Raw genomic sequence first — 12,553 nt, forward strand, 5'->3', positions numbered from 1 at the left:
TTGAGCTGTTCTGTTTCTCTTGTCGTGATAAACGAGAAGCTCGTGGCAACATGTGGTTTAGCAAAGGTCACGAAAGGAACGACCTGACACGCTCATCCAGATGAAAAGGTCACTTGTATTGAAATGTTGTTTTGTAGGAGGGCAGTATGGTGGAGGAATAATTAGCTGACACACATTTGTAAGATTCTGTGTTTACTATAAGTTAGAGCTGCAAAAATACATCTGTTTAAAGTCGACGTAAAACTCATTGCAGGGGCTTTCTCATGCACACACTCAGGGCCAACACTGAGGCGCTCGATTTGTAAAAGGTATTTTCGGGGTGTTGGCATAGCTAAGTAATGTGTCACTCTGCGTCAAATTCAGGCAAGCTGAAATAGTTTCACACTATATCTCCGCAATTTAATCATACATAGTTCTCGTCTTCCATCATTACGCACTAAGCAACAAATCTCCGAATGGGCTTTAACAGCATCGTCATCCACATTGTCCTAGATCACATCTTCATCCATTTACCCACTGACTCACACACAGTCGTCATACACAGAACATCGTGTTTGCCCATTAGCCGGGAATGCACTTCATTCCATTTCCTCACGGAATCAAAGCTTTTCTTAACATGATCATGCTTTTAATTGTTTCCTTAGGGCCCAAAACCAGGCGCTGGCACTCATTTTTGCATGCTACATTGAAACAATCTCATTAGAAATTATATATAGTACAGCAATGTGAAAATATCTAATGAGACTATAATTAGAACACAATTTTTAGCATGACTCTGCTTATGCGTCATTTTTCTTTGTCAGATACATAATGAAATAGTTTTTGGGTGTTTCTTTTTAAGCGTGTGAATTAAGACTAAAACAGTTCATTTAAATTAGAGATTATTTTTTTTATGAATTAGTTTTTAAGAGCTTGTTGGGCAATTGTCCATGTTTACCTAATAATTAATCCATCCCGGAATACTTTTTCTTCCCTTGGCACTTGTTTTACTACTAATTCACATGACATAGCCACATTGACCGATAGCATCTCGGGTCGATGCAACGGACAAGGCCATTAGCTAATTGCCATTGAGAGGCTGCATGTGTGACATCACATCGCCTCGCCTTTGGCTTCATGTTGCATTAGCCGTACTACTCGGGCAGAACTAAAGGATTAAGAGGCTGAACGTGAACAACCAAGTGAGTGATAGCGAGTGTTGGCAAGAGAGTGCGGAATGGAAAACAAGCTATTCAAATGACATTTGAGGAATCGTGCAGCTGTATTTTTTGACTGCATTGGCTCCAGGTGCCATCAGAAACAAGCAAGATAATAATCCAGCATATATTATCTAAATAGGGCTAATGGAACGATAATGACTCACAATCAATTCGACTGCCATAAAAGAGGCCAGATTTGCTATTTGAAAGATTCCTGAAATAGCTCAAAGGGAAATTAGGGCTTATTAATGTTCTATTATGCAAAAGTCTATCTTAAATCCCGGTTTCTTGGAATATTGGTCATCATAAAGAAGCCAGTCACATATTCAACTGTTTCAATGTGGTATATGGTTATTATATATTATCATATATTATATTTCATTTTCACAAATCGATAGTATTGGTAATTTCAAATGTGGGGTGATTTTTTTGTTTGTTTTTTTGCTAATTACTGACCAGTCTATATAACGTGTTGAGAATAACTTGACCTCTTTGACAATGTGGTTCTACTCAACAAGAACCATGCCGTTTTATGGGATTTCGTATGTTTTTGGAGATGCAAGGATTTTGCCCGACAGCAGCAATATGTTCACATGTTTGAATAAATAATATATAGAACCATCAATAAACTCTAATTTAATCAACAGAAAAAAGTTAACACACAGTGGACAGATGCGTCACCGATAAGATCCACTAGGAGGCAGCAGACAAGCAGGCACCACCGGTATCTGCATGCGCGTCGAACGCGAAGAAGAAAACTTGAACTACTCGAGAACGATTGGATGAACTTTTTGAAAACTGTTGTTGTCGTTTTTTACGAGGTTGACTTAAAAACATTTTCCTATTTTGGGGCGGTTGTGGCTTTAGAAATGAGACGTGACAATGGTGAATTGTTGTAAGGAGAAATATTGAGGGAGTTCGCCCTTTGACGTTAGCATGTTAGCTGCTAGCCGAGAGTCTCTGCAGCACTCTGCTGTAAACTTCACCGCCGGTGGACAAAATGTTTGTTCGACGAGCTCTGGTGGACTGTACCGTGCTGTCGTTACAAGATCCTTGTGTGTTTTATCCGTGTTGTAAGAACTGCTTCTGCAGAATGGATGTGGAGCCACGTAACACGACGAGGTAGGAGAATCAAAACAAAGACTAACCATGTTTTGCTCTTGAGAGGATTCTAAAATGACATTAATTGTGAGTAATTATACAGAGTAAATTGATAGCAAGCTCAAGTTTAATGACATTTAAAATGAAACATGATGATCACCTTAAATATTTAAGTCCAGAAAAAAGTTATTTTGGGCTACAGAAATTGACCCAATGGGACCATTGGTGGGTTATGTGGCCACCGCCTAGCTAATGAAGTGATGCATTTATTGAGTAGCTTTATCCTCTATTTTGTATGCATATTCACACGTTGTCCCTCTGTTTTTTTTTTTTTAAAGATCCAGATGTTCCAGGTGTGCCTACAACTGTGAAAGGTATCATCTGGAGTACAGATATCGTCTTTCAGTGTTGGTGACCAGGGACACAAGTATATTTGGAGTCACTGTGTTTGGCAGCTGTCTGAACCCATTCTTTGGCATCCCCGCAACTCAATTTCAAAGGTGAGAAAAGACGTCTTTCAGCCTGCGGTAGAAGAATATGACGATCCCGTGGGCCTCGTTCAGGCAATATTCGGAGCATCATTTTGATATTCTCGACTGCTGTACAAGTGTATTGGATAGTTTAGCATTCATTTATGAATTGACAGAGTGTTGGAGAACTCAGATGGACCGTCTGAGGCATCCAAACTGCTTGCCAGGGCTGTCGAGGACTGTTTTGTCGGCAGACATCTTGTCTTTGGGATAAAAGTGAGTTTGAAGCCTTGTATTAAATCATGTAATTGTGATGTGTTTATGACACTGCCCTTCTTTTCTGTGTTTTGTAGGTGACAGATTCACAAAGTTGCCCATGGTTAGGAGATCCTAATCCGGGTGCTTCTGGTACCAAGGACATGCCCCAGTTTACCGCCACTCAGCTGATTTTCCCAAAGGTCGTAGGCTTGGAAGGGTACTCGGTCCTTAGGTGCTATCAGTGCCTCCTTCGGAAAGCAGAACATCAGCGGGAATCTGTTGATTCCAACAAGTCCTGCGGGATCATGACCACGTTGCCACGACGGATTCCTCAAGATTCTCCTGCCAGCAGCTTCAATAACGTCACTCTATCCCGTCTTTTTTCCCTCTCCCTGCATAGGTAATGCATCACCCATGCTTGTTCTCATTAGAGGTGAGCTGGAGTTTTTGTCAAATTCTGCTGAAAAGCAATTTGCTGGTAACGACTCCCTTGCCACCTAGCATAAGATCGTCTTTATTATGGCACGTGCGCTAAGCCTCCACACTTAATTTCATCTCAGAGATGTTGATGAAATTTTACATGATTCATGATAATGTAAATGCTTGGCGGGCTGGATTGCTTTGCTCACCCCTGGTGAATCTGCTCTCTGACCAGAACATTAGGTACGGTCTCATGAGACTTCATCATTTGCTCGAACGCCCTCGACACCGCTCGAAACTCACAGCGCATAACGACATTCTCTCTCCCGCCGCTCTTTGACACTGTTTTGCATGAGCGCCTCATGCAAATCGAAACGTCAATCCAGTCCCATTTGTTCTCCCTCGCAGGTCACAGCACCACGACGGCAGCCTCACTCCCACGCCGCCATGGCAACAATCCTTGGGACTTGTTACTTCATCCGCCGAGCAGGAGGAAGAAGAGAAAGACCGCTGCACATTCCATGACAACCAATCACCTGCCAAAGAGCAATGTACTTTTTTTGACACGCCGCCGTTTTCTCTCTGCTCGCCATCCAGAAATCTTATCGACTCCTCCTTGAAGCTTTTGACCCCCCCTATCCCTCCACGCGTGAATTATCCTCTGGTCTCCCAACGTCAGGCCTCCAGGCAGCCAGAAGATTCACTATTGTCTCGTTCATTAGTGTGGGAAGATTTGCCTTTTTCTGAGAGTCTGACAGCGTTTTTGAATGAGGGAGATAAATATTTTGACACGACAAAAGACAATAACTTGACTAATGAATCTATTTCTGCTTGTACCAATACCACAAAAGCACCAGGAAGCAAGTCCCGGATTTTAGCAGACCTCGCTAACACTAAAGCACTCAACGAAGAAGGTGAAGGTGTCTACGATTGTTCTCTGGACCTCTTTGGTTTAAGCTCAGTGGACCCATGCGAGGAAACCGTGCAGCCGCCAAGAAGTCAAAAGCGCGTCAAAAGAGCCACTGATGCTCATAAAACACCTTCTCGAGACCTAACACACTGGGATCATTCTTTATGTCTTGACTTTATTCCATCTTCTCAGTCTACTCCCAATGTAAGAATTTGCCCATCCTCCTCTTCCTCACATCCATTGTCATCCCAGAGACTTCAAAACGTCTCAAAAAGACGATTCAAGAAGCACCGTCTTGCAATCCAGGGAGGGATTCGGAACGGAAAGCCAGCAAGTGAATGTGACACGCCTCGGAGATGGTCAGAGGACGACTTGGTCGTTGTCCCTTCCACTCCTGCTAAACTCCAGGTGGAAAATGGTTGCTCTCAGGAAGAAATGCCATCGCATTTGGTGGTAACAAAGGCAGCAGACTTTGGTGGAATCACACAATTTGACCACACAATCAAAGAAATGCCAGCTAATGGTTCCCTATTTAAAGACGAAGCCTGTGATTGGTCCAGAGATCTGTTCTCGGACTCTGTATGAAAATTTCTGTCTTCACTTCCATTTAATTGAATGATAAGGTCACAAGTTGATTTTAGCAATAAACAGGGTAGCACTGTGGAACCTCTAAAGTTGAACACGATCCATCGTGGAATGCTTGCCCGCTTCGGATTTGGTCTATTTTAACCACGTGAAATAAGTCAATCATTCTGTAACATGTTTTAAAACTGAGAAGGAAATTAGATATAACCATATTATCAATTGACTGGCGGTGTATATTGTTACGGGCTTTCCTGCATATGACATGCATGCCTGGGTGAGAGCAACAAGTTCAACCATCTGGGCAACACATGTTCGGTGCCAGTTGACCAGCCGCAACAATATCAGAAGTTGTCGTGACAAAAAAAAAAATAACATGAACCAATCCATCCAGCTTCTATATCGCTTGACCTCATCGGAAAGGAGATTGAAACTCCTAACCTCGGAAGGGCGAGGCAGACGTGATGGGTGTCTTCATTTATATGCACACTGCACTTTTTTATTCTATCCAGCTCAGACATGTTATGTTTAAGGTAGTGAAACTGCTGATCACATGCTACATCATAACTTCATGCCAATCTTGTGTAATTCTTCTTTCGTAATTCTTTTTAATAGATTTTACAACCTGTATGATTGTAATTTAACAAAGATTAAAAACATGTATAACAACCTATTGGGACTGTATTTTAACTAGAAATTATTACTGTCAAGTAACTTTAAAAAAAAGAAAGACAGCTGAGGAATGGACTATCAAGCTCAAGGTTTGTTGCGGTCGGTCGGGCGCGCCTTTAGTCGTCATGACAGGCAAATTATTGGCTAGTTAAATCACGTGACAAGCTACCGAGAGCGGAAGTCGCTACTGCTATACTGAAGCGACATTTACGAGGATACGACGCTCACAAATGACCACAAAAGTCTCGGTTCCCAATGTTGTGAGAAATCTATAGTCGGCGAGATGCATAAAGTCGCCGTATTTGTTATCTTTTCAGTTTCGCTTCTCACGTCGCAGGTAAGTGTTAGCAAGGGAACGAAGTGGAAACGAATTGTGTCATCAGTGATTGAAGGCATTGTATAATGTAGCGTTAAAGTAGACGCGTTTAAATAACTCTCTTTACGATATTTATGATAAATATGTACTATAGATTATTTGAGACGGTGACTTTAATGTTTCTCCTTTCTGTCAAGCAGAGTAAGGAATGTGTTACCCAAAACCACAAACAAGTTTTGGTTTTTCTTCGTTTGACCTTAACTGCGCATGCGTCGGTGCACATTGAAAATTGAAGGAAACTAATATTGTGGTAGAACGGGCGAAACAATATTTGTAGGATTGTCGTTTTATTACAAAATCAAAGTGACACCTTACTCATGTACATCGTTGAACTTTAGGCAGTTTCATAACTCAGGGAGATTCTCGGTAAACTGTATCAAAAAAATCATAGCTGTTTTTATTGAGGTCAACGTTGGAGTTATGATTGCGAGTCATTTCGGGCAAATTTAAAAAATGTCGAATTGCAAGGACAAAGGTACAAGTGCAGCCAAGATCGCAGTTGGCTCTGAAGTCATCCCCTCATTAAAAAGCGAATTAGCCAAACAGTGATAATCATCATTATCCATAAAGCTGTTTTTTACGGATGTCTTAAGTGCCAATGTCATATGTTTTCTTAATGGTATTTTGGGTGACCTTAATAGTTTTATTCTATGAGGTACTTCATTTCATCATTATTTCTTTTATGACACACTAATGGTGTGTGTGTGGGGGGGGGGGGGGGGGGGGCACAACAATCTATAAGATGTTGCCCTTTGTAAAACGTAATTTACCTTTTCATCGACTACTTTGTATATTAATTATAGTTTGAAACATACACTTGTTTTGCTTCTTCCAACAGGTAAACTGCCAAGAGGCCATCCTGCACATTTCAAATGGAGGGACAGAACAGGAATTCTGCATCCTTTACAATCAGTCATGGACCCCCTTGCCCGAAAGCCTTAATGCTGCTGTAAGCCTCTCACTTTTAAACTCACTCCAAAAAAAACTAACAGCTTCACTTGTTATGCACTTTCTATTTTAATAAATCTTAACCCTGACCCTTAAGGCCATTGGTGAAGCAAAATATGATACTCGCCTGTCAGTATGATGCCCTGCGATTTGGGGAAAAACTGCAAGAGCAATAATAACATTTTTGTCATCCAGATACCGTATTCGCTTGTGAACATGACATCCACGGTGCTGTGTGATTCCTCGGGAGTCAGCCCAGAGGTGGTAAAGGGGAAAGCCTTGGTGGTGATGAGGGGGGACTGTCCTTTCAGTCAGAAGGCTCTGGTTGCCCAGGCCCTCGGTGCTACGACATTGCTCATCGCAAGCAACACAACTCTGGTAGGAAGGATGTTTGTTGCATCAACATGTCCATGTTTAGTCAATGTAGCCTGCATGGAAGACAAAGTTGGCACATGGTCTGATCAACTTGTCTTTTCAGGTCTCTCCATCAGCTAATGGCTCCGAGTACCTAAAGGTGGAAATTCCCTTGGCCCTCATGAGATACAGGGACTTAATGGAAGCACAACGGGTCAGTCCCACTTGTCCTTAAACCCCCTTTCAGCCTTCAATATTTAAAAATATTTTGCTGTTCCTTGTCAATCACCAAAAAGTTGACTGTTGTTAAATGTCACATTTCAATCAGGTTTTTGGCGATGGCATGCAGGCAAGGCTTTTTGCGCCACGCTCCCCGAAGATCGACGCCAGCATTGGCGTCATGCTGCTGATCTCCATCGCTACCGTTGCCTTAGGCGGCTACTGGAGCGGAGCCTGTGAGAGGTCAGAGTTGACTGCAAGATCAGCAGATTTTTTTTCTTTTGTTCCCTCTATCTGTGGAGCTCAGTACCAAATGGTACTGTCCCCTAAATCGGTGGGACTTGATGGGAATATTTTTTTCCAATATTTTCAGAATCCGATAATAATAATAATAACATTGTGTTTGTGGCAGAGAGCGTTTGAGTTCGTGTGAGGGAGGAGGAAATGGAGAGAGCAAAGCAGACAGCGGAGACCTTCCCCTCTACTCCCCGCTGAAAGTGTTTATCTTGGTCGGCCTCATGTGCGGCATGCTGATCCTCATGTATTACTTCTACAATATTCTAGGTATGATGGCGCAATGCGCAAAGGCTCAACTCCAACCGGAAAAGCTCCAACTACTTTGACAGACATTTCTTTTCCCTCAGTTTACGTCATCATCGCCATATTCTGTGTTGCGTCTTCCACCGCGCTGTTCAGTTGCATTGACGCGCTGCTGGACAAATTGGGCTGCGCCCATGGGAGGTAATTAGCAGCTGTTTACCCGGCCTTTGCGGTAAAAAAGAAAAAAAAAAAGAAAAACGGTCATGAAAGGTTTCCTTTGTTTTGATATCCTGTTTCCTTTTTCAGATTCACCATTCTGAATAGCACCTTTTCAGTGAGGTCCCTTATTTTGGCCAGCATGTGCATAAGCATCTCTGTGGTCTGGGGTGTCTACAGAAATGAAGACAGGTACGAGCGAGCAATGCAAACAAGCGAGCAGCTACTCAACTTAATGATTTCGAAGTCCTTGGCAACAAATCTGAATCATTATCAAAAACGCTTAAGCACAGTTTTTTGTGACTTTAGATACAAATCCTGATGGAAGTTCTAATTGTAGATATTCTGATTCAGAGGTTCCCACTGTACCATTTTAGTTAAAAAACAAACAAAAAAAACCTCCTCAAATAATGTGTGTTCAAACCACATTTGTAGGTGGATCTGGATCTTGCAGGATCTCCTGGGTGTTGTTTTCTGCCTCAACTTCATAAGGACCATCTCGATCTCCAGTTTTAAGGTAGAAGGTTCCCCTGCTATTTTTTGGTACAAAGGAGATGCCAAAGCAAATAATTTTATATTAGACAGTGATCTTAACAACAACAAATTATGTTTTTGTATTGTGTGTATTTGTTCTGGAAAAAAAACCCCCAATGCTTTTGCTGACAGATCTGCGTGATTCTCCTGACCCTTCTACTTGTTTACGATGTCTTCTTTGTTTTCATCACGCCATTCTTAACCAAGGTATCATATGCCCGTTATGCACATTTGGAAGAGAAACACGAGCACAGCATGACTGCTTGGCATCTTTTCACAGGATGGCGTGAGCATTATGGTGCAGGTGGCTTTAGGTCCGGGCGCATCAGGAGAGAAGGTAAAAGCAAGCTTCCGTTCATTTGCTTAGCTTTTCGCAACAATTGTGATGTTGAAATGTGAACATTTTGAATAGGCAGATCATTTGGACTAAAAGCACTCTGAGGAAGAGCACTATGCTCAAGTTGTACTTGCTAACAGCTTTGGCTCACAGGCACCAACCTAATCTTTGTGTCCATGTGTGGCTTGATTAACATCTTCCCTGTCTGTTCTTAACTGTGCGCTGGGTTTTGCCGGGACTCTTGTCACAGACACAAGGTAACATTGTGGAGGTACCGGCCGAGCCCCAGACGCCCTCTGAGACAGTAAGACTGGCTTTCTCTCCATCTTTGCACTAAATGTGTCTTTGCTGTGCAATGTGCGCAGTTGATTGATGATGTTTTGTTTTTTTTCCCCCCTCAACTTGTTTTAAGACCCTCAACACACATCCCACACATGAATGCAGCTCACTCACAAACACGTTTCTGCGTTTTATTTAATTTCACACTTGATGGGTATGCAGCCACTCCATTGCACTAACTGTGTATCCAATGTGGAACATTTCTCCATAATCCCCCTTTAATATTGGTTAAAGAAGCCATTGTAAAGTGTAGATCAAATTCCTTCATATATCGCATCTTATCTATTTATAGCTTCCAGTTGTGATGCGCATCCCAAGGTTCTCAGCCTGGGCTCAGAACTTATGTCATATGCAGTTCTCTGTTTTGGGTTATGGAGATATCATTGTGCCAGGTGAGTGTACCCACTTTCACCTCATATCAGAATTTGATGTGCGTGCTACATTATTTAAGAAGGTCAAGATACCAAAAAAAAAAGAAAAATGTATCAAGAATAGCTTGTTGTGGCTTCTTTTGGTACATCAGGTCTTTTGGTGGCTTATTGCAGCAGGTTTGACGTTTGGATCAACAGCACCAGGAAGGTTTACTTCCTCAGCTCTTGTATAGGTACGTCAAAATGACCCGTGTGTTTTTAAGCCTTTCACACATTGACGAGTAGTTCATCTGCGTCGACGTGGTTTGTAATCTTGCCGTCCCTTTTTATTTGTAGCCTATCTTCTGGGGATGTTAACAACATTCACCGTGATGCTGTTGTCAGGGATGGGCCAGCCGGCCCTGCTCTACCTTGTGCCCTTCACCCTGATAACCTCTGCGACGGTGGCGGGCTGCAAAGGACAAATGAGGCAATTCTGGGCCGGGACGTCCTATGAGGTGAGCAGAGAGATGGTTCTTCATTCGTCAACATCGATAATGTGATTGATTTATTTATTGCGCTCTGTAGTCACAGTTTATGACGAGCAGTTTATTCAGTGGCGATGTCATAAAAGAGTTGAAAAGTGCTTGTGTGTACCAGGCCTGGATTGTGTGAGAGATTGAGAGGAACTGTGGATATGATGAGACACGTGTGTGAAAGCAAGAGACTGTTCAATTGTAGGTTTCCCTTTGCTTATAGAAGATCACATTGTGACCTGACTTTGTCTTCAGCAGGTGTTGGAATCCTCACAGGAACCTTTGTTGCCAGGTGTGCTTCCTTTATCCCACCTAACAGCAATTCTTTCATGTCATGCCATCCTTTTATAACCCATTTTCTTTTAACATTTGAATTCTTTTTTTTTTCCTCCACCATAGTAATCTAGAAGAGCTTAAAGCAACACAAGGCGATGATTGTCCATTTCTCACTAACGAGCTCAGTTTATGTCGTTTTAATCGGGAGATTGAAAAAAAAAAAAAAAGCACATTTTTGTGTTAGCAATTCATTTTGGAGAAGCGATCTCCTAAAGTGGGTGTGGCAATTTGTCATAAATCTCAACCCTAAAAAGCCCTTAAATCACGACAACATAATTTTGACATAGCAAGTGCAGATGTCCAGTTTAGTCTCCCTTTAACATGACACTTCTGACATTAATTCACCACTAGGTGGCTCTATCTAGCCGTCTAATATCTAGAGAGCTTGTTTTCATAGAGGGTCAAGGGTGAGTGAACTTAGAGGCTATCACAGCAGGTTTGGGGCAAGAAACTTGGCACACCTTGGACTTTTCGCCAGACAATAACAATCACACACAGTCTGTGTAGCCAAACAATCATTCGCACTTATTAATCCTATAGTCAAGTTGGTCTTAACATAACATGCATGTTATTGGCATGTGGAAGGAAACGGTGCAAGTTCTGCAAAAACCTCTTGTGATTCTAACCCAGGACCTCTCGGGTATAAGGGTTCTATCCTGGTTGATTTTCCTCCCCATTTCAATGTTAATGAAGTTATCTGAAGCAAACTAGATTGTTGAAACAACACAATAATGTATATTTGTATACATTGTGGGTATTTTTCCATTGGTATATGTCCCTACATGTTTTCACCCTTTATGCTGTTTAACATTTATCCGCATGCTGTCAACCTGGCAGGGTTTGCTGTGGCATATATTTTTAGATCGATAGATTTTGTCACTCTTGCCCTCGTTGTTTTACGAAATCCCAAAACAAAAATGGATTTGAACATTTCTGTTCTTTTTACAGAGGCAAGAACTGACTACCCCATAGAAGCAGAACCATGCTGACCTTCAAGCCAACTATTGGAATTTCTTTTTATTTGTACATTTTACTATGTAATTGACAGCAAGGGCCAATGAGGAACCAATAGATTCAGATCAATGTGGATCATTTTGGACTGCTTTGCAGAGTAGAGTGTGTGTCGGTTATTTTGTAGTGTTGGAAAGGCCTTTTCAGTGCCTGTTTGAAGGTATCAGGAAAAAGAAAAACACAACTTTGCCTACAACCTGCCTTGGCAATGACTGAACACATGATAGAAAACACTTTGTATTTAGTGGGACATCATGTTTCATGACATGTGGGCAAGGCGAGTAAAATATTGTTCTGTGTCTTGATTTTAAAAATGTTCTGTGTGAACCAGGTTTGAGGTGTTTTTATAAAGTGATGTTTGTTGCCTTATATTAAATTAACAAGAATGTTGTAATGTGTTTTATCGTGAATGTCTTCCATACAACATAACTCTACCTTCTCTTTGGGGAAACATTTTTCCTCCCAGGAAGTCATGGAAAAGATGCTGCAAAAATTAAATTAACTGCAAACAGCTCATAAAATAACATGGTAATATTTGTAACTCGTACAGTCACTAGGTCGCAGGTAATGACCACGGTTTACCTGTTTTTTGTCTTTAGCTGTGATTGGTCGTTACCGCGCAACGGTGACGTCATTTTCAGTCGACGGCAAGTAGCAAAATGAATTGGATAAAAATAAGTGGAATTTACGAAATGTCATCGTCAAAATATTAATATACATGCAATGTTTAGGCTAGTAGGAGCATATATAACATTGTAATAACTAGCCCTTTAAAAACGATTTTTCAATTAAAACTATTTTTTTTCTTTTCTTATAAGTAGACAAGCCTTGTAACCTATTTCCCC

The 12,553-nt window shown here is 41.6% G+C and overlaps 2 protein-coding genes across 6 annotated transcripts; both read left to right on the forward strand.

The window, feature by feature from the left end:
• The first annotated feature begins 1,925 nt into the window (after positions 1 to 1,925).
• On the forward strand, positions 1,926 to 5,605 carry ddias (DNA damage-induced apoptosis suppressor). The gene is made up of 5 exons (XM_085907593.1): positions 1,926 to 2,321; positions 2,639 to 2,800; positions 2,947 to 3,046; positions 3,124 to 3,428; positions 3,857 to 5,605. Exons 1-5 carry the CDS (start codon positions 2,200 to 2,202, stop codon positions 4,941 to 4,943), a joined length of 1,776 nt encoding a protein of 591 aa, XP_085763719.1. The 5' UTR covers positions 1,926 to 2,199; the 3' UTR covers positions 4,944 to 5,605.
• A 133-nt stretch (positions 5,606 to 5,738) lies between these two features.
• On the forward strand, positions 5,739 to 11,892 carry sppl2a (signal peptide peptidase like 2A). 5 transcript variants are annotated; one of them, XR_015065735.1, is made up of 17 exons: positions 5,739 to 5,949; positions 6,827 to 6,937; positions 7,132 to 7,314; positions 7,415 to 7,504; positions 7,619 to 7,752; positions 7,922 to 8,073; positions 8,154 to 8,250; positions 8,356 to 8,457; positions 8,701 to 8,782; positions 8,932 to 9,006; positions 9,080 to 9,136; positions 9,387 to 9,440; positions 9,768 to 9,867; positions 9,999 to 10,079; positions 10,183 to 10,343; positions 10,585 to 10,653; positions 11,646 to 11,892. XR_015065735.1 is itself a non-coding variant. In XM_085908327.1 (17 exons), the coding sequence occupies exons 1-17, from the start codon at positions 5,896 to 5,898 to the stop codon at positions 11,684 to 11,686; spliced, it is 1,611 nt and encodes a 536-aa protein (XP_085764453.1). In that variant the 5' UTR covers positions 5,741 to 5,895; the 3' UTR covers positions 11,687 to 11,892. The 5 variants fall into 5 exon arrangements, 4 of the variants coding, with proteins under 4 accessions (XP_085764456.1, XP_085764455.1, XP_085764453.1 ...); XM_085908327.1 differs by having other exon boundaries at positions 5,741 to 5,949; positions 10,617 to 10,653; XM_085908328.1 differs by having other exon boundaries at positions 5,741 to 5,949; positions 10,620 to 10,653.
• Positions 11,893 to 12,553: the final 661 nt, after the last annotated feature.

The sequence above is a fragment of the Syngnathus leptorhynchus genome, chromosome 3, assembly GCF_054491065.1.
Source record: "Syngnathus leptorhynchus isolate UIUO chromosome 3, UIUO_Slep, whole genome shotgun sequence".
NCBI classification, from domain to species: domain Eukaryota; kingdom Metazoa; phylum Chordata; class Actinopteri; order Syngnathiformes; family Syngnathidae; genus Syngnathus; species Syngnathus leptorhynchus.